This window comes from Aulostomus chinensis, chromosome 23 (genome assembly GCF_037954235.1).
Source record: "Aulostomus chinensis isolate RoL2024-O1b breed Wild chromosome 23, RoL_Achi_v1.0, whole genome shotgun sequence".
Taxonomy (NCBI): Eukaryota; Metazoa; Chordata; class Actinopteri; order Syngnathiformes; family Aulostomidae; genus Aulostomus; species Aulostomus chinensis.
This window is the reverse complement of record NC_141342.1, coordinates 15,821,473-15,844,680: the sequence shown is the minus strand read 5'-3', so window position 1 is coordinate 15,844,680 and position 23,208 is coordinate 15,821,473. Positions and strand designations below refer to the sequence as shown.

At 41.6% G+C, this 23,208-nt stretch overlaps 1 protein-coding gene across 4 annotated transcripts in view; it reads left to right on the top strand.

The window, feature by feature from the left end:
* The first annotated feature begins 1,302 nt into the window (after window positions 1–1,302).
* pax2b (paired box 2b) overlaps window positions 1,303–23,208 on the top strand; it is a 28,404-nt gene continuing 6,498 nt past the window's right edge. For 2 of the 4 annotated variants that reach the window (XM_086194533.1, XM_086194534.1), the window contains exons 1-7: window positions 1,303–1,847; window positions 3,296–3,461; window positions 3,844–4,041; window positions 7,059–7,138; window positions 7,217–7,336; window positions 15,539–15,714; window positions 18,241–18,355. In XM_086194533.1, the coding sequence (XP_086050659.1) occupies window positions 1,805–1,847; window positions 3,296–3,461; window positions 3,844–4,041; window positions 7,059–7,138; window positions 7,217–7,336; window positions 15,539–15,714; window positions 18,241–18,355 (898 nt within the window). In that variant the 5' untranslated portion in view covers window positions 1,303–1,804. The remainder of the gene's footprint in view (window positions 1,848–3,295; window positions 3,462–3,843; window positions 4,042–7,058; window positions 7,139–7,216; window positions 7,337–15,538; window positions 15,715–18,240; window positions 18,356–23,208) is intronic. The other 2 variants (XM_086194535.1, XM_086194536.1) reach the window with 1 other exon arrangement.

Here is a 23,208-nt window from a genome sequence, read left to right as displayed (position 1 = left end):
TTAATTTTCCCTTTAAGTCGTGTCGTGATGTGTTAAGGGAGGAGGGGAGCAAAAAATACTTTTTTTTTTCAAATTAGATATAATAATCTTATTTGTCTTAAAAGTATATTTCCTAAAAAAAAAAACTATTTCTTAAATTACAATCTTGTGATTAAATCATGGACTTTACGGAATATTTTAAAAGCAGTTGTGACAGCAACAACAACAACAACAAATTTGATTAAAATCCCAAAATTCCAAATAAAAGTCCAGTCGCACCTTGAACGTGATGTTCCTCCAGCTTTCACTGTCTAGTTTGATGACTTTCGCATTCAGATGACTCGCTGCAGGTGAGAGCCACCCCCCCCCCCCCACCCCCCGGCGTGCGATGCTTAATTCATACCAGCATCTTCCATGGATCTACAGCTTGTGGATAATTGTTCCAGAAGAATACTTTTACTCCCCAGTTTCATCACAAGCACTCAAGTGGACCCCAAGTTTGACTTCTTTTCTCTCTCTCTCTCTCTCTCTCTCTCTTTTAAATAGTTTAGGTGCGTCTTTGAATTTGAGAAACTATGCAGCGCCATCTACAGAAGCAGAGCGGAATTGCAGCATGTAGAGCAGCGTCACCTCTAACCTTCACCGCCACCGCTGGTCCCAGTTTGGACCACTGCAATTATCGCATGGGGGGGGGGGGGGGGGGGGGGGATGGAATAAAAAAAGAAAAGCAAAGGTCATTAATCCGTAGGTGCATATATACATCAGGGAATTAAAGGGAGAATTATAAATGATGACGCCTGCTTAGGTTCAAGTGATGACATAAAGACAGATTAGGAAATACAAAAAAACGTTTTTAAAAAAAATCAAATTAGAATGAAGTTAAAGCGGATTTGTGCAGAAACGTGTGCACATGTATTTATTCTCGGATTCAAACAGTTGTAAAAAAAAAATAATAATAATTTAGAGAGAAAAAAAACAACAACCAACATTTATTGTAAACTTCAAGTTAGTAACTATCATTCACACATGTCCGATGGACTCATATTTGTAAATCCCTTCCTTATTTAGGTTGTCTCCCTCCCCTTCCTGTCAGTGTGTCAGACCCAGAGACCTCCTCATCTGGACCCCCGGTTTCTGCGCTGGCGAATCACAAAGTGTTGGCATCTATTGCCTTTGTCTGACAAGTCATCCATATAAGCAAAAAGGGGGGGTCTGCAGAGGGGAAGGAGGGGAGGAAGACGAGGGGAGGGTTGCAGCTTTTAGATCTACAGACACACACAGAGGCTTCATTCTCAGCCCAAAGATCCAGCCTAACGCATCCGACGCGAGAGAGAGAAAAAAAAAAGAGAACCCCGATGTGTGTGCATGTGTCTCCGCGGCTTTGACGCGTGAATCCCGGCCACCAGGATTGAGGAGATACCGGGGGCCCCCCTCCCTTCCCAACTGCACGCTGGACCTTCATTGCGTTAAAAAGAAAACGCGGTGTGCTCGTTGACATGCTGTGAGAATTACCTCTGGTCACTCCAGGCTTTAAAACAAAATACCGATAAACACAGGTCGTATTACTGAAAGAAAGCTCCGGTCATGCTGCGCACCTGCCAGACCTCCGCTGCCGGACTGGACTGTTAAAAGACAAGAAAGGCAACTTTTGGGGAAGAAGTTGCCGTCAGATCTGGTGTTGAAGCGGAGGTGGAGGGGGGCACACCGAGTCCCTCCATCTAGTAGAGCCGGCTTGTTGTGTTTTTTTTTTCTTCACATTTTTTATCCTCGATAGGAAGGCGAAACGGCGACTTCGGTTGATTATCTCTCTTTCCTTTGCTATCCAATGGATATTCACTGCAAAGCAGACCCCTTTACAGCGATGCACCGTAAGTAGCACAACCCGAGTTCTACTGCCACTGCAGCTTTTCCACGAATGCGGATGAAAAATCTATGTAGTTCTGCACATTACAAAGGCCCGAAGGTGTGATTTGTTGCACGTTAATAGCGTTTTAGCACAGCTACAACACAAAAGAGAAGAATTCGAAGTAAATATAGACTCAAAATATGGAAGGACAGAGGAGAATAAACCTCTTCGGGTTTACACTTCAGCATATTTGTGCACATTTCAGACATAAATAATCTTTAGACTATCATAAATGACCAGCGTGCTCCGGTGCAGCGCAGTGATGTGCGGAAAATAAACTTCATCATAGTAAACAAAGAACATGCGTTGGCAGGTAATTTACGCGCAGCTTCCCGCGCAGTGTGTGTACGTGAGTGTGTGAGTGTGTGTGTGTGTGTGTGTTTATGTGTGCTTGTGTTCAGGCCCAATAAGTCAGGATACATTAAGTTACATCTATAATTCAAATTGTACAAATAACAATAAACATTGTAAATCAAGCCTCAGCCCTCATACGTGGAGGCGTATTTGTAATTTGGTGGATGTTTTTTTCAATAATTGATGACCTCTTCGTTTACCAAATAATGTGTAATATGAGTTATCAACGCTTGTTCAATTATTTAAAATTACCGTGCGGCTAAAATGAAGCTGGAGCTTGCAACTTAATAGCCGACACGAGCTGTGGAAAATTTCAGCTTTGTTAGAACTTTTAATAAATTGAACCTCAAATGAATTAATATTTTTTTTAATTATATTCTGGAATTAAATAGCAGTTATGGCACAGGCCCTCGATGTAGGTTTAATTAAATTAGTAAATTGCTGTGCAAGCTGCATATAGTAACAGTGAAGCAGACCATTTCACAGCATAATTAATAGTTCAAGATGAGAATGGCGCCTGATATTTGATGTTATACAGATGGAATACCATTACAATAATTCATATTTGGAAATGGAAAGGTATATTTCCAAAACACAAATTAAGAAATTGGAGAAAATACATTAAAAGAATACAAAAAAAACCCAAACTTGAATGGACGTGACGTTATTAGAGATAACGGTTGTTTAGTTTTATTGAAAACTGTCATTATATAAAATAATAATCATCAGAGGAGCTGGGTTGCAGTGTTGTGATCATCTCCACTGTTTCTTCCCTCTATGTGCAAAAACTTGAACATCCTTTTTATCCCCAGCATATCTGGATCAGTATGCTTCAGAAAATATTATCTATATCTATTGTTGGTGATTATGTGTTATTAAAACATTTCAAAAGGGAACATCAATCAGATTATATTCATCATATAAATTCAACCGCTTTATTCAAATCTATATTTTTCCAAAATGCTTGACTCCACAATCAAGGGGGGTGGAACTCTCACCTGTGCGACCTTATGTAATGTTACGGTTGTGTGTGTGCTGCTGTTGTATCCCACGTAGGGCACGGAGGTGTGAACCAGCTCGGCGGGGTGTTTGTGAACGGCAGACCCCTCCCGGACGTGGTCAGGCAGCGGATAGTGGAGTTGGCCCATCAAGGTGTCCGACCCTGCGACATCTCCAGGCAACTGCGGGTCAGTCACGGCTGCGTCAGCAAGATCCTGGGCAGGTAAGCGCCGCGCCCCGCCCTGCAGCCAGGTGCACCTGCTGGATGGAGTCCGGTGGTGGAGGGGAGAGAGAGAGGAACCTCCAATAATCATCTCCTTAAAATAGCAATAATAATTATAATAACGATAATCGAGAATGACAGCATGCTAAAGCTGGGGGGGGGGGGGCTTTACATGTGGTTTTTGAGTGGTGACGTTGGAGGAAAATACAAAATTGCTTCTCGATTTGAGATATGGCGACGTCAGTTGTGCTTTCAAAAAAGACAAATATATGATTTCATCCTCTCTTAGTTCTCATAAGACACCATTTTATTGCTCTTGATTTAGTAATTTAAAAAAATTATTTACATACAACAAGCCTTCATTTTATTCTATTTATTTCAGATACTACGAAACTGGAAGTATCAAACCAGGCGTAATCGGTGGCTCTAAACCTAAAGTGGCCACTCCAAAGGTGGTGGAAAAAATAGCGGACTACAAGAGGCAGAACCCCACCATGTTCGCCTGGGAGATCAGAGACAGGCTGCTGGCAGAGGGCATCTGCGACAACGACACCGTCCCCAGCGTCTCCTCCATTAACAGGTAGGACATATTTCATTATAATACTGCAAATTAGCATGAAGGGAAAAAATACAGGTATTTGTCAGTCGGGTTAAGCAGGTTTGCGGGGTGTAAACAATGCACTATGAAAAAAAAAATGGTGCGCAAATTGGAAAATCATGCATTTGAGTGAAGCGCACCGTCACCACTGCACAAATAGTGTTTGACCAACTTTGTGCTGCACCACCAACGCCGAGCTTCCTGCCTTCCTGACTGCACGCCTGGTCTCAGAGGTGCAATTCAATCTTTCAGACCGAACTCCCTCAACAATCAGCAGTACATCCAGGACTGAGTGAATCTGTCGAGATGAAAACCGATCAATATTCGGCGACCAGATCCCGTGGCGCTATAAAGCAGGCCAATTTTCTTTAGCACATCTAATGTGTGGAGCTGAACAGGCTGCAGGGGAGACAGAGCAACACTGGCGTCTGAGCTTCACCTTATTTCTTTTGAGAAAAAAAATGTTTTAATGGCAAATTAAAGGGAATTAAATTGTCAGTAATTTTTTTTTTGTAAGAACTGCTGAAATAAAGCCATCATAAAACACCAAAACTAGGATCTTTTTCTTATTAAATGAGGGGTCTATTAATTATTAAATCCGTTTTTTAAGCTCATATTTAATGTTTACTGCTGATGCATAAAATGTCAATATTCAAATTCTTATTTATTTATCTTTTTAAATGGCAAAATATCTTAATATTTGTCAAAATTTTTTTCCCCCGCTACATGTCTTGATTTTTCCATTGAGAAATTAGCTTGAGAATAGTCGCTATTCACAGACAGGCCCAGGGACACCCCCCACCCTCGCCACCACCACCACTACCAGCACCACCAGAGATCCCTGGTGATGAACTTTGTTTAAGAGGCACTGTTCCATAGAGGCAGCATCAGCATTACATTTTAATGAGCTGATGGGAGAGCATGGACAGCTCCACACAAGACATCTTTTAAATAGAGAAAAGGCTGAAGAAAATTCATTTCATGCTTCGTGGTTGCTTAAAAAGCCCCATTTAAGGAGGCTCAGACACATGTATGTGATAAATTCAAAATGTACATTAATGTCATGAAAAGAGCCCTATGAAGTTTTTCTCAATTCCAATTAAAGCTTTGTATTTTGTACCGGCGAGAGCTCTCTTTGCGTCTTTGTTTATGTGGGAAATTGAATTGAGAATACAAAGAGCTGTAATTCTATCAGCCAAATATGAGAGCTACTTTGAATTTCTATTATGGTTGGATATTTCCCTTTTTAGCAAAAGAAACGGAAAATTTCATTGTGGGGTTTTTTGCTCCACACGGGCATGCACATACACACACACACATACACACACACACACACACACACACACAGCAACGTTTATTATGATATGGCTCCGTCTAAATATTTCAATACTGGGAATTCCTAAAGGAGCAGCACGCAGAAATCAATCGTTCAGTCACAATCAAGTAGTTTGAAGAAATACTTGAAAAAGTGAGTTCTTTGTAAGAGAAAGTTCTAATCCAAAGACCCCCCCCCCCCCCCCCCAGGTGCTTAAATGGGGTTTTCCCCAGTTAAGACAATTGAGGGAGAAAAACATTAAGACTGGAGCCACAGTTTTTTCCAGATGAATGCTCCTGACTGGGGCCAGTTGTGGGTTTCTGTTGCAGACAGTCTGACCTCAGGACTGTTGACAAAAGAGGATGCTCTATTTAAACACCTTTCTACCCCCCCCCCAACACACACACACACACACACACACACACACACACACCCTCCTGCATGCATTATTAAATACTACAGAGATAGTGTTGTTCTACTACGAGTCTGGGCCACCACTGCCACAACCAACTGCTGCTGGTAGACATTTCAACAAAAAAAAAAGAAGAAGAAGAAAAAAAAAAAACACTCCTCAATGGGCATTCAATATTATTGATTCAGAAGTAAAGCAATTTTAATATTTCTTCAGGGGATTTTCAGCAACAGCCAGGTCATTAATTCATTCTCCTAAATTGCTTATTCAATAGCAGGAACATGGATACCGAATAAAGTCTGTGAATTTATGTAGCACACACAAGTCAAGGGGTCGAATAACTGTTATGGGGAGAAGTGAAAAAAATTAAAACATCAATATTCACTCTCTGGAAAGTCTTGTTGTTAGGTAGCTTTGCCTCAAGGGGAGGTTTTGTTTTTTTTTTGACATTGTTGGATTTATTCCTCTAAAGCCTTCTGGTAACATCAATATCTAAATCATTGAGATAATGTGAAGGACAAAGGAGTATCAAAATGTGTTTGCGTGACTGATATAGTTTTATTATCTTAAAATAGAAGAAAGAAATACAGCTGAAATAATCTATCCGTGGTCCTCAATTGACCTCGTTTTGCTTGGGTTCTAAAATAGCCCTGGTGGCATACATGATGAATAGTTTTAAAGTTTACAAACGGTTGTGACAGCTCCCTTTCTCCCCGAGTGCCATTCAGATTAAATGAATCTAATGCTGGCGTAAGCTTGTGCAAGGCAATAAGGAACTATTGCTTTCCTGTCACATATAATTTATAGCTTTCTATTTGCATCTCTTTGCCCATGTGACTAATCCCCAACTTTTTCTCCCCAAGCCCCGATCAATACAACCTCATCCGCATTGGCACATGGGGGCTGGTTCTACAGAGATGTTTGATCGAGGTGGAAGCAAAGGGCTACTCGGGCTGTGCGATGGGCCTGTGAAAGCGCCTCCACAGTGGGGGAGAGAGAGCTGATTAGTGAGGGCCAGGTAGAGGCAGTGAAGCTGATCATTGAGGTGAATTGATGTGATTTCATGCTTTGTTTGCAAGATCACTCAGACCAAAAGTGTAACGAAGACTTTTCTGCACCTTTACGGTAGAAGCACTGACCAGATCCCTGCTTGCGTACGAGTCGTATTTGATATCTTAATCACACAGTGTCTCTATAATAAGCGCACGGAGAGGTGGAGGTAGTCGCCATTCCTGTGCAAAAAAAATGAAGAGCTTTTCCTTTGTTCCTCAGGATCATCCGAACAAAAGTGCAGCAGCCGTTCCATCCATCTCCTGATGGGACATCCCTGTCGACGCCGGGCCATACAATAGGTAATACTTAGCATCGGCGGGCGCGTATACAGCTATTTAGCTTACAAGCTGGCTAAGTTTTTCCCAAATCTTTCTTAGTACCAAGCACAGCCTCTCCACCTGTAACCAGCGCCTCCAATGACCCTGCAGGATCCTACTCCATCAATGGGATTCTGGGTATTCCACGATCCAACGGTGAAAAGAGGAAAAGAGATGAAGGTAAGAGAGTTTTTCTTTTCTAGAGTTCTATTTGTTGTTGTTGTTGTTGTTGTTGTTTTTAAAACAAAAACAAAACAACAACCTGCGTGCGAGGAGTGTCCACCCCTTTTAAAAAAAAAAAAAGCTAAAAAGTGAGTGATTCTTTGCAGCTGTGAAATGCATTTTGCTGAACTTGCAATTACAGCATTAGAACCTGCTTCTGTTCCAGTAGATGACCCTTATAAAACACCTAAGTCTGAACTCTGTTACACCGCTGTGTCAATCTGCCAAGGAGTCTTTTGATTTGAAGACACGACCTCCACTGTTGTCTCCTGCAATTAATCTTTATGGAAGTGATTAAAGGGCTTTAGATAATTACATGTCAAGATGATGTAGCCGACCACCCAGGTCAGTGAAGAAAGCTGCTGTAGCTCTATGCTCTTTTTTTTTTTTCCTTTTTTTTTTTTTTGAACAAAAGTGCCTCTACTTGTGCTGCTGAAATAGTAGGTTAGTGGATATGAGGGGGGCCTGAGGCGATATAGATTATTGGTTCTGTAAGCAATAGGCTGCCTTAATGTCACTACATAAGTAGCTGATGAGAATAGCTAAACAGATGCACTGTTACGAGGTGTGTGTGGGTATGCAGGGATGATGTGGCTGCTGGAAAAGAAAAAAGGGGGGGGGCAGTTATCTCAAACAGGGTGGGCAATGAGAGCCTTATTTCTGCAGTGCTCCGGAATGAGAGCTAATCAGAGCGCGGCAGCCGTTTACATACCGTCTTCTTTGTTCTGGCGTTTGTTGAGAAGCACGGGGGTTTGCGGGATATTGAGTGGAATTGATGTTTTATGTGCTTGCGGGGAAGGAGGGATGACTAATGACCTGTCAGAGGTAGATTTCCTGGCAAAGATATAAAAACCAGCATGACGTGGACATGGCAAATGACATAATCAAGTCTTCCCCTGTAAGAGATGCAATCGTGAAGGCATAATGCAAACGTCTGGTATTTTCCAAGGGTTCATTTTCAGTCATTCGAGGACCTCTCATATTAGCTGGGGTGTAATGTCTAGTCACTGAATGATGGAATGCACACATTTTTATGCAGATTGCTACTGAAGGGCAAAGAGATATTAAAGGGCATGGAGAGGAATAATAAGGTGTGTGTGTGTGTGTGTGTGTGTGTGTGTGTGTGTCTCTGAGAGAGAGAGAGAGAGAGAGTGTGAGAGAGAGCGAGAGAGAGGAGACCTGGCCTGTTTTGTGGAGGGCTTCCAGGTGACAGCACCATGTTTCTATGGCTATTCAGTCTCAAATGATTCCCATGATGTGCTGCCATTTCTGTGATTTAGGTGCCTGGCCAACATTACGAGGAAAGAGAAGGAAGCTCACGGTGTGTGTGTGTGTGTGTGTGTGTGTGTGTGTGTGTGTGTGTGTGTGTGTGTGTGTGTGTGTGTGTGTGTGTGTGTGTGTGTGTGTGTTAGATGTATGCATTCACGTGTGTTTGTGGAGGGGTAGAAGAAAGACTGACGAGTGGGAGATGTGGTTCTTCTCTGAACCTTCTCCACAGGGGTCAGTGTGGGGGGTTCTTTAGCTGTTCAAAACATCAACTCGAAAAAAGAACAACTGATGTTTTTTTTAATGTTCTCTGATTTTTTGAGGTGTGTATGAAATTTGCGACCACACTTCCCACCTGGGTAGAAATTTAACAATGACAAATATGGTGTGTACTTTTATTTTGAAATTTCAACCAACCCACGGTGCATTTTGATCTTTATTATAGTTTATTGGTTTTTGTTTTTGTGGTGTATTATTAATAGAAAAGCATCCCAAATTTTGGATTTGACAAAAAAAAAGTTTAAAACCATCCTCTGTTTGAAGGGGCCTTCTTTTCATATAATATTTGAATTAAAAATAATAAATCTTTCAGTATTTTTGAAGAATCGTGTCTGACAATTATTGGATATCACTTCATGATCATTGTTTTAATCCATTTAGAGCTAAAAACTACTTGAAAATGCCTTTATCCTCCTAAAATTGTTCACTAAAACCTTTCATTCTCAGCCTCTATAGCCGATAGAAACGAGAATGCTTAGAATTTTTGGCTTCTTTTTAAAATCATTGTCTCTTTGCCTCGATATTCATTCTTTTTTTTTAACATCAAAAAAAAAAAAGGGAGCTGAAAAGATGTGGATGTTGCATCATCAATTCTAAATGGGTTAAACCCGGTAAACAAAATGTTCTTGTGCAACAACCCCTCCCAAATCAAACCTTTTCAAAGTAAGGCACACGCTTGTGCTGCTCATGTTTGTCTCAAATTGTTTTAGCTGAAGTTGCTTCTCTCAGTCGGCAATAGTCAGTTAATGCCTGGATTAAATTTCCTCACAGCACAGGCCCCCCACCCCCCACCCCCCTTCCCCCCCATTTAACTTGGTAAGCCTCATGATGATTATGGCAACAGCAGTCATTACCAAAGGGTTGAAAACAGGAACAAAAATGAGCGAACGAAAGGAGGGGAAAGAGGTTAGTGAGAGGAGGAGGAGGAGGAGTGCAGCACGAGTCCTGGTGAAATGGATTGGCTGTGTAGTTTCGGCAGCAATGGTGGCTCCCTGCCAAGCTAGCAGACAAGCTCCTAAGTTTCCAAGTCAGCAGTGCCCTTAAAAAAAGGTCCCCATTACAGGAGGGATGTAGAGATAATGTAGTGTGACACACGTTATGTACACTGGGTCTCGGCAAGAGGAGCTTCAGGGACACAGGTGTCATAAGACCCATTAATCTGCTATTGTCACGTGTTATTGCAAATTAAAAGTAGCATGTTACACTTGGCAGCCATTGTTGCGGACGGACTGAGCTGCTGGGAGATTGGGGTTGGGGTTGGGGGGTGGGGGTGGGGTGGGCTGTAGATGGTGTCTTCAATGACCACGGCTGCTGTCCACTCATTCTACAAAGTGACATATATTAGAATTTGCAATTCTGCAGAGAAAAGCTATTACCTAACAGATTAACATCAAGCGCCCGTCTCACTCCCCCTCCGTAACCACCACCACCATGCTGCTGCTGCTGCTGCTGCTGAACCTGCAGGCCTCAGAATAGACAAAGAAGAAGCTGCTGCTACTACAGTATCTAAGGATTCTGGTTATTAGAGCTTTGACCCGAGCTGGACAGCGCAGTTCTTCTGTGTCCCATCTTTCACAAGTCCAAATTGCATCCTTAACACCAGCATCCTTTCCTGCTTTGAGTCTTGATTTATGAGCAAAATAGCAGAGCGAATTTTCATGTTTAGGTGATCATCATATTTCAAAAGTCAACAACAATGGCCGACGGCAGTCAAAATGGAAGTGATTCTGTGCTTCGGTAGCTGTTGAATGAATTATTTCTCATCTCTGAGCGTCATCAGGAGTGTAGTGTGTGCTTGTGCTAGTGTGTGTGTGTGTGTGTGTGTGTGTGTGTGTGTGTGTGTGTGTGTGTGTGTGTGTGTGTGTGTGTGTGTGTGTGTGTGTGGAGATGAGTGATGGAGAGAGCAGGCGTCACATCCTGCCATGAGTCCTAGCATCTGTTTTCAAAACCTCATGTAACCTTGAATATTAGATCAATAAAGCTTGAGAATTTGTGCAAAAATGATAGTTTTCTTCAAATTGCTCATCATTAACCCAAGTTTATACAATTACGCAAAATAAAAAGAATATCTAGAGGAAAAAGCAAATTATCAAGTGAGACAATCAGCAATTTTTGAGAAGTGACAAAAATTTTAATTTCCTAACTTCTCATTTCATCGATTTCTTCTCTAATGAATTCTACAGAAATCACACGCATTTGTTGATGCAGAACCAACATTATATCACAAAGACAATATTTCATTTATGTTTGCATAATCAAAACATTCAATTAGAAAAACAAAAACCAGCTGAGTTCATCCAATTTGATGCAAAACGAATTTTAATTTGATTTAATTTAGCCGGGGATTGAATCAGACGCGGGGAATTATGGAGGTGTATTATAGTGAAATACATAACAACGTGTGATGGGAACAAGAGCATATATGTGTTGACATGTGGTTTAAACAAGGAGCAGACTGTTGGGGATAAGCTCATTCATCTGAGGGGGGCATTCATGACCCCGAGGTGCCAGATCACCTCTGTGTGCCTCTAACAAGAACTTCATATTTCCCCCTGCAATGAAGATTTTAAACTTTTATTCTGAAATCGCTCTTTTTTTTACACTGTTGAACCTTCAGCAAAGTATTTGTTTACTCTCATTTCACACACGGCAACTGTTTTAGTTGTGTTTGGCGGCCTGTCTATCAAACTCACTTTCAGTCTCAGGCTTGTGTTGTTTAAAACCTCCTGCTGGGGGTCGTGACCTTTGGGTGCCAAACCCGCAGAGAGGAGTCTGCTTTCTAGAGCTGGTTATCTGATCTGATCGAGGCGATTCCCTCGTTACCGGAGAGTTAATACAGACTGATGTCAAGATGAATACACTCAACTCCTGCGATGATCAATAAAGCCCCACAGAGGAGACAAGCATGTAACACACCCACAAAGCCACTGTGGTCATAGATTAGTATCAGTAATGATCGCATGGGGATGTTTATTCATGGATTCCTACAAAACATTTCCAAATCTTGAGAGTTTCTCCAACATTAAATACGTATTATTTGAGAAAAAAATTGGAAGAAAAGCTACAAGTTATAAATTGATAAGAGCAGTCTGGGACTACCAAGGCTTGAAAAACCCTCGAAAACCAAATGTGTTGCAGCATAATGTGTCTTGGTCTCATGTTTAAAACCAAGACTGTTAATTCACTCGTCCGACTATTTATTCATAAGAATAAAAACAGCAACCCCAAAAAGGGACACTTCACGTCAAGGGCATTCATTTTTGCAGAAATCTGAAATCCGCCATGATTCTACACTGTCTAATAATTCAGCAGTGGTTGGAAGTCTCTATTATAAAGTCCCCTGGATCCTGAAAAATATCTTAATTAATTTCCTTGAAATAATTGAGATCATTTTTGAATTATTCATTTTTCTTTGCCATTTTAAAATTGATATGTATTTGTAAAGATATGACGCAAGATCCAGATTTGGGGCTCAGTATTTAATGGGTTCCTTAAGCTAAAATGCATCCAGAAAGAAAGAAAGAAAGAAAGAGAAACTTCCCCTTCACTTCTATATGATGCTGCCAACAACAAACTACCATATAACATGAGTTCAGAACTTTGCATGTGAAATCACCTGGCAAACATGAAATATATCTCCCTTTTTGTTGTTGTTGTTGACTTTAAGGATAAACCAAACCTTGTTAAACATCCCACTCTCTCTCATATTCTAACTCTGTCAGTGCTTTCATGTAGGACCCCCACCACTGGGTGAGGGTGCATAAAATGGATTTATGCGCCCTGATGATGTAAGATTACACGGCTATATAAAGTGTCAGTGACATCATCTTCATCACCAAACTGTGGTTGTTATGGACTTGTCAGATGGGACTCGGTGTAAACACGGTGGGCAGATGGGCCGGTGTGAATAGAAGAGGAGTGTTTAGATGGACCCAGGACGGTTCGCCTTGTGCGTGGGAAGTGTGTTCCACAGTGGTGAAACACAAATATGGGGGTGGGGGTGGGGGGTGGGAGGATGGGGGGGGGGGGGGGGGTATTGATCAGGTGTTGTGGCTCAGGCCAGCTGATGGAAAGTAATTAATAACTCTATTTGCTTTGGAACAAAAGAGAACAACTGAATGTGATAAAGTGACAAGCGGCAGCTGTAGGTGAGGGCCGTCAGTGTGGCTGTGCGGAAAACGCTAAATATTAACCACCGAGCTCTACACACGAGCAAGAAAATACTATTTCTGGGTTTTTTTCCTTGTGTTGCCGTTGCAAACATCTGAAATGCACTTTGCTTCCTTCCCGCAGTGTTAAACCAGTCATATTTGTTCCTTAAATATAAATCTAGAGCCAGTATACTGTTGGTTTGATGTAATGAGTACATCAGTATTTCGACATATTGTCATGACACATTTTTATTTCTTCTAAAACGGTACGTGCAATTGTTTTGTTCATAATCCTGCAGATGTCCAGCAACACGGGTGGTCTTTGGCAGAACCCTGCAGCTGGAACCTCGTGCAAAAAAAACAAACAAAAAACAAGCAGATGTTCCTTTTATTCTGCGTGTTAAATGCATCAGTAGAAGACTGCACTGTGGTTACGGTCTTGCTAGCTTTAGGCACAAAAAAACATCTGGTAAGAACGATTAGGCCTCGAAATAAATACGGCTCGAGCAACCTTTACCAAGTCTGCTGTCAAATGGACCAACAGACAAACACCAGCGAACACTCGGACTCCTCGGTGGAGGTCAGAAAAATGGCTGCAGATATCGCATAAATCACCCAGTTTTTGTCGTTAGAAAAACAGCTGATGCCTCACTCTTGGATCAAGATCACATACTTCTATGAAAATAATCAAACCTGACTTCTTGTAGGTATAACTACAAACGTTGAATGACAACTGCTAGCTGCTTTATGCTAAGCTAAGACTCATATTCACCTCCTGCCATCTTAAGTTTGACATTCTTCCACCTGCTACTGCGTAGTTTTTGATTAAGTGATTGTTTAAATGCACAAAAATAGTTCCAAATCTAGAGAATCCAAATGTTTTACCAAGTCTCTCGGCAACAATGCGGTTTCCATTACGGTTTGAGGGTAAAGCTGTAAAAGTGTGAGAGGAGGTACAGACATTTTCTCAAGCATATAACGCTTATCTTTAATAATAGAAAAAAAACAAAGTCCCAGAAATCTAAAGGCTAACATTGGTTAAATGCACATCTATTTCAGTAAAAAGGAATAAATACTTAAGATATTGTTAGCAAACCCACACGTTATTTATTACCTGACATTTCAGTGACTGTCAGCACAATTTGAGGTTACACACTAGCACATGGACACCCACACACGCGCTCACACTCTTTTATAGCTCCTTCAGCACGTCAGGCAGGAGTCGGGTTCATCCTCCGGCCTCAGTCTGTGAAAAAAGGTCAAGCAGCAGAATAGAAGGGCAATAACCCTCCCAAATGGTACTATCACACAGACATGATTGATCAATTGAATTCTATGGCAGAGAAAAATGTGGGATTAAGTAGAGTATTATACGCACAATGAGTTGAGGCATGATGTTCATTTCAAGTTCATTTCAGCTCCCTCTTGCCACCAGATCAGGCAATCGATAGGGGCCTTGCATATCATATATCACCACTCTCTCACTGAGGGGAGAACATAATCTGCTGCAAATGTAGAATGACAGATTTGTAAGGGAGCTGAAGCTTTCTGGGATCTGGGGAGGAGGCCGGCATACATGGCAACTGCAGCCACGCAGGAGGAGAGAGGAGAGGAGGAGGGAGGTGTTTAAATTGCACAAGTAACAGCAGGTTAAAAACTAAAGCATCCTTCTCCCCCAAAGGATCGGGTCAGGAGGAAAATTCCTGTGTTTGGAGAGAAGGGGGCTTGAACTGCACTGTAGGATTTTACTCAGCTTCTTGTCCTCCGCTATGAAACTAGCAGATAATGAAAGCAGTATTGAAAAAGGAGGAGAGAGAGAGAGAGAGAGAGAAGAAAATTGGGCCCAACTGACATAACTGGCTGATATTATCTCAAACATATCCGTATCAGGTAGAGCCTGACAGCTATCAATTTTTTATTTAGTGCAGGCCCTGTGCACAGTTGGACAATAAAAGCTGTTAAAAAGTAAAATGTCCTGCCTCCATGACAAATCATCGCCACCGGTTTTTGATCCATATTTGAGGATTCGCTGGAAAAAAAGTCTATTTAGGCATTTCACATATTTTCTCTCTGTCTGTCTGTCTCTCTAAACGATATCAGCCGATAAGTCGGTTTCGTGGATTTTTTTTTAAACTCCCCGTAATCGGCATCGGCCTTAAAAATTCCATGTTGGTCATATAGAAGAAATGCACAATAATGTGTTTATTCTTCTTCTATGCATTCTTGCCATAACATGGATACAGTGTATTTGGAAGTGATCCATTAATCACCAGAGCTTTCAGTTCATATCATGGTGGGTGTGTCAGAAAAAAAACAGCAACACTGTGAGTTGTGCAGGAAAAACCTGCACTTCACCCCTAACTGCTCTCAGAGGTGATCCAGGACACACATGAGGAGAATGTAAAGTGCATATAGGCCACCTTGCCGGGGTCAGTGTCTCGATTGTTGCTCTTTCTTCTTGTAGATGGCTCAGATGGTTCTGGCCCAAACAGTGATTCTCAGGGTAGTGTGGAGAGTTTACGGAAACATCTGAGGGCAGATGCCTTCACCCAGCAGCAGCTGGAAGCATTGGACCGGGTCTTTGAACGCCCCTCGTACCCTGACGTCTTCCCTACATCGGAGCATATCAAACCGGAACAGGTTAGTAGTGCTCGCCACGTGTTTTCTTTTTCAGCATACATCCATGTTTCTTATGTCACAAATATTCCCCAAACAATATCCAGAGCTAATTAAGGAGAGACGGCCAAAACACTGGATTACAACCTAGCACGCATAATGCTGGAGGGATCACCAGGAAAACTCCCACACGTTATTGATTTTGTGAATGAGAAACACATTCCTTGTATCCCTTATAATTGAGATTCGCAATACAGTGATGTGAAATTCATCAATGATTAGATTTTCCTCCTTTTTTTCTTAACTCATACAGATTCAGCTTCTTGTTTTTGTCGTTGAGTCTAGTAGAAGCGACACTGGAAGCTTGCACAAAGATATGTGAAAGGTTGCTGCCACATATCGTCTCCCCCCCCCCCCCCACACACACACACACACATCTTTGTGATATTAAAGCCACACTCCCCATCCATCCTCATTTCAAAAATTAAGAGGCATTTGAGAACCCACCTCCCCCTACCCCCACCTCCACCTCCACCTCCCTCCAAGCCAAAATGACAGCCAGAAACCATTGCTTATTAAAAGCTCTGGGTTTATTACAATGGATAACCTTTATTTACTTTCATTATACTATTAAACAACAAGAGACTATTAATTTCTCCCACGAAACTACAAGTCAGACACATAAAGCAAAAGCAGTCGCCTAATTGAGTTCATTTTAATTTCTCTCCAATCGGGGCGAATTACGCAGGTGATAAATCAGTGGGACAGGCCTCACCTCCAGAAGAGGGCCTAATTTGCAGCTAATTACAAAACTGATTTCTACTGGAAGATCAATACCAAAACGAATTGGAAATGACTTGCAATCACAAAGAGCGTCAGAGAGAGTATTCAGAGGCAGAGGGAAAAGGGTTAGACTAAAACAAAAAAAAAGAAAAAACAGAGGGGGGGGGGGGGTAGGAACAGTCCAGAAAAATCAGCTTTAATTCAATGCAATATTAATCAAAGCACTTTCCCTTTCATGGGCGCTTCACTTTTTTTTCTTTTTTTCCTGTGGAAAATGTTGCCCTATTAGCCAGTGTCTGGGTTCTGTAGTGAGGCATTAAAAACCCATTCTGGAGATGCAAAACTCAATGGATTCACCCCTCCCACACTTCTGCTAGCCATTTGGTCATCCTTTTCAAACCTATCTTTTCACCACCACCCCCCTCCCTCCCTCCTGCCCTTTATCTGCATGATAAAACGTCTGTTTGGCGTCTGAAGCCTCTGAGAATAGAGGAAAACATCCGACATTGTGCCAGTGAACAGTTGTAGCAGACAATTAGAGTTTATCGGTGATAGTGGCAGACAAGAGCAGGGTCACAGGCGTCCCCCCCCCTGTGGGAGTGAGGCCCACTGAGCCGCTCCTGCTCACACTCGGTGATATGCAGACAAACATTGTCAACACTCGGACTCCGGAAGTCTCATCTCATTAACAAAAATTTTAAAAAGCTGCTAACATCTGTTATGAGTGTCGGATTGACAAAAGGCCACATGACAATGATTTGAGGCAAAATCTGAGGCCAAACAAATCAAATAAATCCAAATTCTTAACAAAAACAACAACAACAGAACAACTGTATATTTCTAAAATTAAACACCCACCTGAATTCCAAAGAAGAAATAGAGAGCCATGTTTGCCATTAATGAAGGCTTTTTTTTTTAACAGTCAATTCTCATTTTCCAATTTGTATCTTGATTTAAAAAAAAAGAGTTACAGATAATGAAGTTAAGAGAGCCTTATCTATATTAATTTTGCACGTGTCAGAAAAAAAAGTTCTATAGAATATGAAAGCGACTCAAATTCACCGACTGTCAATATCAGTCAAAGTGAGGATGAGATGTAAGATTTTAGACATCGTGTGAATTCAAGTTGTATGAATTGCTTCATGAAACTGTAAAAATGTGCGTGTGTGTGTGTGTGTGTGTGTGTGTGTGTGTGTGTGTGTGTGTGTGTGTGGGGAGGGGGGGGGTTGATTTGAGTTAACTAGCCCTTTAATCCTGAACGCATACAATACTTAAACTTCAGACAATTACTCCGACACTGAACGTTGTACTGTAGTAAAATGTGTACAAGTGTTCCATTCAGATGTTAAGAAGCAATGAAATTTAAAGGTGATCTAAACTCCAAATTAAAGGCAGAAAAGGTGAATGGCGTCTCACTAAACAGGGCCACATGGCGTGTTGCTAACAAAGCCGAACTGCTTTCTCCCTTGGCTGGTCAGGGCTAAGACTGCAGTCAAGCACAAAGGGCCAGCTGACGCCTTGGCTTTTCATTCATCTCAAAATCCCACTTCCTCTCAGACAATACCGAAAATACATTCATGATATGCTTGAACTACCATCCTGCAGCTTGAACACACACATGCACGCACACATACGTACGCACAATGCTCTCATACAAATTTATAACTGGCACAGGCCCTGTGTGGAGCACTTAATGGAGTAGGAGAAGGGAGGACTTCCATCTAGGTATTGTGTGGTTGTGTAATGATTCAACTGTCCTTTTCCCAGGCTAATGAGTACGCGCTCCCTGCCCTGAATTCCAGCCTGGACGAAGTCAAACCCAGTTTATCCTCTAGCGCCAACCCAGACCTGGGCCCCAGCGTGTCGCAAAGCTACCCTGTAGGTAAGATCAAGTGCCATACAGTACGCCTTTATGCTGCCAAGCCACAGCTTCAGCTGAGGGGGTTTAGCACAATGTAAAACAAGAATCGTGCATTTGAAAAAAAAAAATGAATGTGTGAAAATAAAAGCAAACCAAACATTAAAGTGTGAAGGCTTTTTTAATACCATTTCACTCTGAGCTGAAAAGGTGGTACAATAATGCGATAAAAGCTTTAGCAGCTGTCCTCCGTCTGGTGTTTTGCTGAGCAAGCAGACTGTAAGAGGGGTGACTGTTAAGTCATTGCTGGACAAGGTCCTTTGGGTGTCAGTAGATCAGATTCATCAGAGCAAGGTCTCACAAAAGCGGCCACCATGCAGGACTGACTGCTTGTTGGCTGCCTGCTGCTGCTGCTGCTGCTGCTGCTGTGTTGCTTCTGTGATTTGTTCGCCGAGAGACAGTTTGTGTGTCTCAAAGCACGAGTAATGTGCCTCGGTAAATACGCTCTGGCATTTCTGCCGCCTAACTCTAACACCATGATCATTTATTTCACCCTCCTATCTCTCTCTGTCTCTCTTTCTCTCACTCACTCTCTCTCTCTCTCTCTCTCTCTCTCTCTCTCTCTCTCTCTCTCTCTCCCCCCTCGTTGTCTCCTCTCCTTGTCACAGTTAATGACTGCCTGGCTAATTGAAATATTGTTTCGTTGTTGCCGTGTTATTACCGAGAAGAAGGTTAAGTTTACTGAAAGTTTACGATGACTGTCGGCAGCCAGAGATTAATATACAGATCTTTTATTAAAATTCATATAATTATGCAGCAGCCATCAAAGGTTCTACGTGGGGGAGGACAGGGTGATTGAAAATTGCAGCAGCCCCACCACCACCACCACCACAACACACACACACACACACACACACACACACACACACACACACACACACACACACACACACACACACACACACACACACACTTCTCAAATGATGGCCAAGCACTCTTATGAGGGGGGAAAAAAAGAAAAAGAAAGGGCCCTTTTCTCATTAATATGTGGGAGGTAGATTTCCCCTGTAAGGCAGACCTCCTGAGAGGAAAGGTGTGTGTTCGTCCTTTGTGCACTGATGGCCTCATGAAAGCAAGCCTGTGGTTCTGCAGGTGGCTTTGTTTGCACGCGGGATATTTTAGATGGTCTCAACAGTGAGTGTCTCCTTACTGCGTTACATTTACAAAGAAGAAGAAAGATGGGATTGTATGTATGGCTGTGTCTTGTAGTGCGTGCGTGTGTGAGCGTTTGCATATAAAAAGGCACATTATTTGTTTTGTAACTCAATTTCTTGCCCTTTTCTTTTGGAGGCAGAGATATAAAGCCCTCAGAGGTCAAACTAATGAACAAACTTCACTCTTTTCCACTTGCTAATTAGTATTTATTAGTGGATCCTCTCCTTCCTGCAAAACAGGTGATATTCAGGTGTGTGTGGTCTCCTTATTACATATTACTTGGCAGCGATAAGCCCACCAGAGGAATTTTAAGTCATGCAAAAAGTAGTAAATTATGTGCAGTATTTAGGCAGAGATCCAATTTCAAATTAATTGTGCCTTTACGGGTGGTGGGTGGGGTGGGGTGGGGTGGGGGGCTGGAGATTATCCTTAAAATGTTTTCGAACACCAATTAAAATGCCTGCAGTTATTGATCTTGTTGATTTTATAGCCAGGAATTTGCATAATCTATTAAAAATGAATGATTCATGATGCGCTCATTGGCAGAGATCGGGATCCTCGGTGAACTGAGAGACTAAAGAGATAGAAATCTTTTGTGTCCTCTGCTTATCCTATTAAGGCTCAAAAGTACCTGCAAAGCAGACTCAAATAAGAAAGGGATTTAAGGGCATTGTGCACATCATCGAAATTCAGAGGCAAGAAGCCACTTCCATTAAAACATTTTTTTTCTCTCCCTCTCCCTCTCCTCCACATTAACGCTGTATTACCTGCTAAATAGTCCCCCCTTACCCCATAAAAACACCAAAGGGTTCCATGAATGTGTGGATAGGACAATTGCATATTGTGAGGTAATTTCTATTGTTGATATGGGAAGTAATTTCTTTGATGAATTCCCTTCGAGAGATGGATTTCATCTGAAGTGCTTCTTTTTCTTCTTCATTCAAACTGCTTAAAATTCAAATAGTGTGAGCCTTGGGCGGATTTATGAATAGCACAAGGAGGGGCTTCAAACTTTTTGTGTATTTTGAGAAATAAATGAAGAGATGGCCTCGATATGGCCGATTGTCCACTATTTCTATAGAGGCTCTGTATTTCCTGAAATTAGCCCGAACCCACCTGTTTTCTTGATGATGCCTCAGAGTTAAGAGGCATCTCCAGCGCTGAGCCCATTCCCTTGAGCATTCAGTGGGAGTTTTACACATCTCCACTCAGTGCATGCTGAGGACTCTAACCATATTCCCTGCTGAGCCTGTTAATGGAGGCCTCCAGAGGCTTAAAGCCCCTGTGTCAATGACACTTTTCTTCCTCAAGCAGCTGCTTGTGTGCACTCTTCAAATCCTTCCTGTTATTCTGCTAAACAAACATTTGGCCAGAAAATACAACTATCCTCACTTATGGTGTTCAGCTAGAGGGATGGAGTGTGAGTGCTCTCAGGGTATTCAAGGGCTGCTGTTGTCCAGTGAGCAGCGAGCAAAGATCAGACAGCGAACCTGCCGTCAGTGACGAGAGGCCTCATGACGAACCGCTCGCCTGCCCCTCCACAGGGGCGAAGCTCGAAAATGAATGCTTATTTCATCTTCACAAAAGCAAACTAACCTTTGAGCACACATTTGATAATGAATGACTTTCAGCCGGTGTTTAGGGAATTAAAGCAATTTGGCTCTCCAAACATTCTTTACTTAGTTGTAATTAATTAGCGTGCTGAGATTTTTTGGCTTGTGATAAATTGCCCCATTCTGCATATAGCCTAGAAAATGGAGGTCAAAGATTTTTTGGTTGTTGTTGTAGCAAACATGAAGGTGTCCCTGTCATGCTAAGTTTAATACTCTCGCAAGCAAAACAGCCACAAATGACATTGGTTTTGTGCCAAATAAAGAGAAGGTCACCCGGTTTTGTTGTGTGTTTGAAGAAGCTGATATTCACGCAAAAGCCGTGCGTTGTTTTAGCCGTCAAACTGTGGTCGATGGAGATAAAATGCAGTGTTTCAGTCTTTGAAATCCAACAAGGATAAGTCCTGTTTGTGGGGGGAAACCCATTCAAAATACATGATATTTCATTTAGTTCTCGCTCACCTTTTTTGTAAAATAACTGCAAAAGAACAAGTCAAGTATTTCTACTGCCCTAAAATTAAAAAAAGGAGGAAATACTACTTTCCCAGCTCAGCAGCAGCTGCTACCACCCACTTCTTAAACTGAGGCAGAAATCAACAGGCTTTTGTAACAGCAAACCAAAAAATCTTTGAATTGATTTTTGCAGGGAAAGCAAAAAGGAGGGCAGAGGAAAATAAATAGCTTGATTTGCTGGCATTCAATCTAAGGGGACTGTCAGAGGAAGAAGACAATATAAAGAAGCCCATCCTTTAATGAGAATCTGGACACACATCTCTGTTGTAAAAACAACAAAGGCTAGGAAGCAGCTAATGAGGCTATCATTGCTGTACAGAGAGTTCTCCCAACCGGCGCCTCTCTGAAAGAAAGCTTTAAAGGGGACATAAAGCAACAGTCACAGAGCTGCTGGCGGTAACTGCCAACTGCATCCTGGAATACACATAAACAGGATCCAATAGACGCTGCGATTATTATCATCCGAGTCAACATGCGATGAGAAAAAACAAAACAAAACAGGAGTTAATGGCTAAAAACTCTGATTGCTGTTGCTTGCGTCTTAATATAAACCTTTAGAAAAGCATATTCTCCAGGCCTCCGGTGCTCCACAGTCATATATTTGCATACTGAAATGAGCACTTTAGCTATTTACGAAAATATCACTCCTTTAAATTCAGAGATCAAAATGACCAAATAGGGGATTTATTGCAGCTATTTAAGGTTAAAATGGTGACTGAAGTCTCCAATCAGTGTTAAAGCTCCAATCTAATACACTGGATCAGTATCACGGCTCATATTGATTATTGGTGACCGGCCAAAAGACTGTTTTATTGTCACGGTGTTCTTAAAAAAAAAAAAATGCAATTTTATGAACAAAAATGCATCTACAGCAGGAATCTGAATCAGAAACAGTTAGGGTTTGAGGTGTAATTGCAATATTTATAATAAAGAAGTACACTTTTTTTTTTTAATAAAAACTGGGTAGTCGCAACTTTATCCTGCCATCGAAATTAAAACTGATGGGTCAAAGGTCAGCATGTGTTGCAACAGCAGTGTTTTTCTAACACATATTTGTTGACACGTTATCACCTTTACACTTTTTTTTATTTGAAATTGTACACAAATGCTCCGTCCACATCCATGATTTTTTATGCACAAATTTTCTGTTCTTATTCAAAATTGTACCACGAAGTAAATCATGTGCAGAGATAGCCAGTTTACCATGTCTTTGTTCAATTTTACAATTGCAGCAACGCTAGCACTTCCAAAAAATACTTTGTATTTAATATATGATTCGCTAAAATGAACAATCGTTTCTCCCTTGTTCTGCTGGAACTACATTTAACAACCATTATTTTTTTATGGATAGATTCATACAAGGAAGTTGCATGGAAGCCAGGGATATTACATGTCGGTGTTGGGGAATTATACACTCTTAAGAATAGGAAGTATTGACGCCTGGCAAAAAAAGAAGTCCTGAAATAATTGGAGAGATATGATGACTGGCTTCATGTGCCTTTGCACAATCCAAACAAGTGATAATCACAATATTAGAGA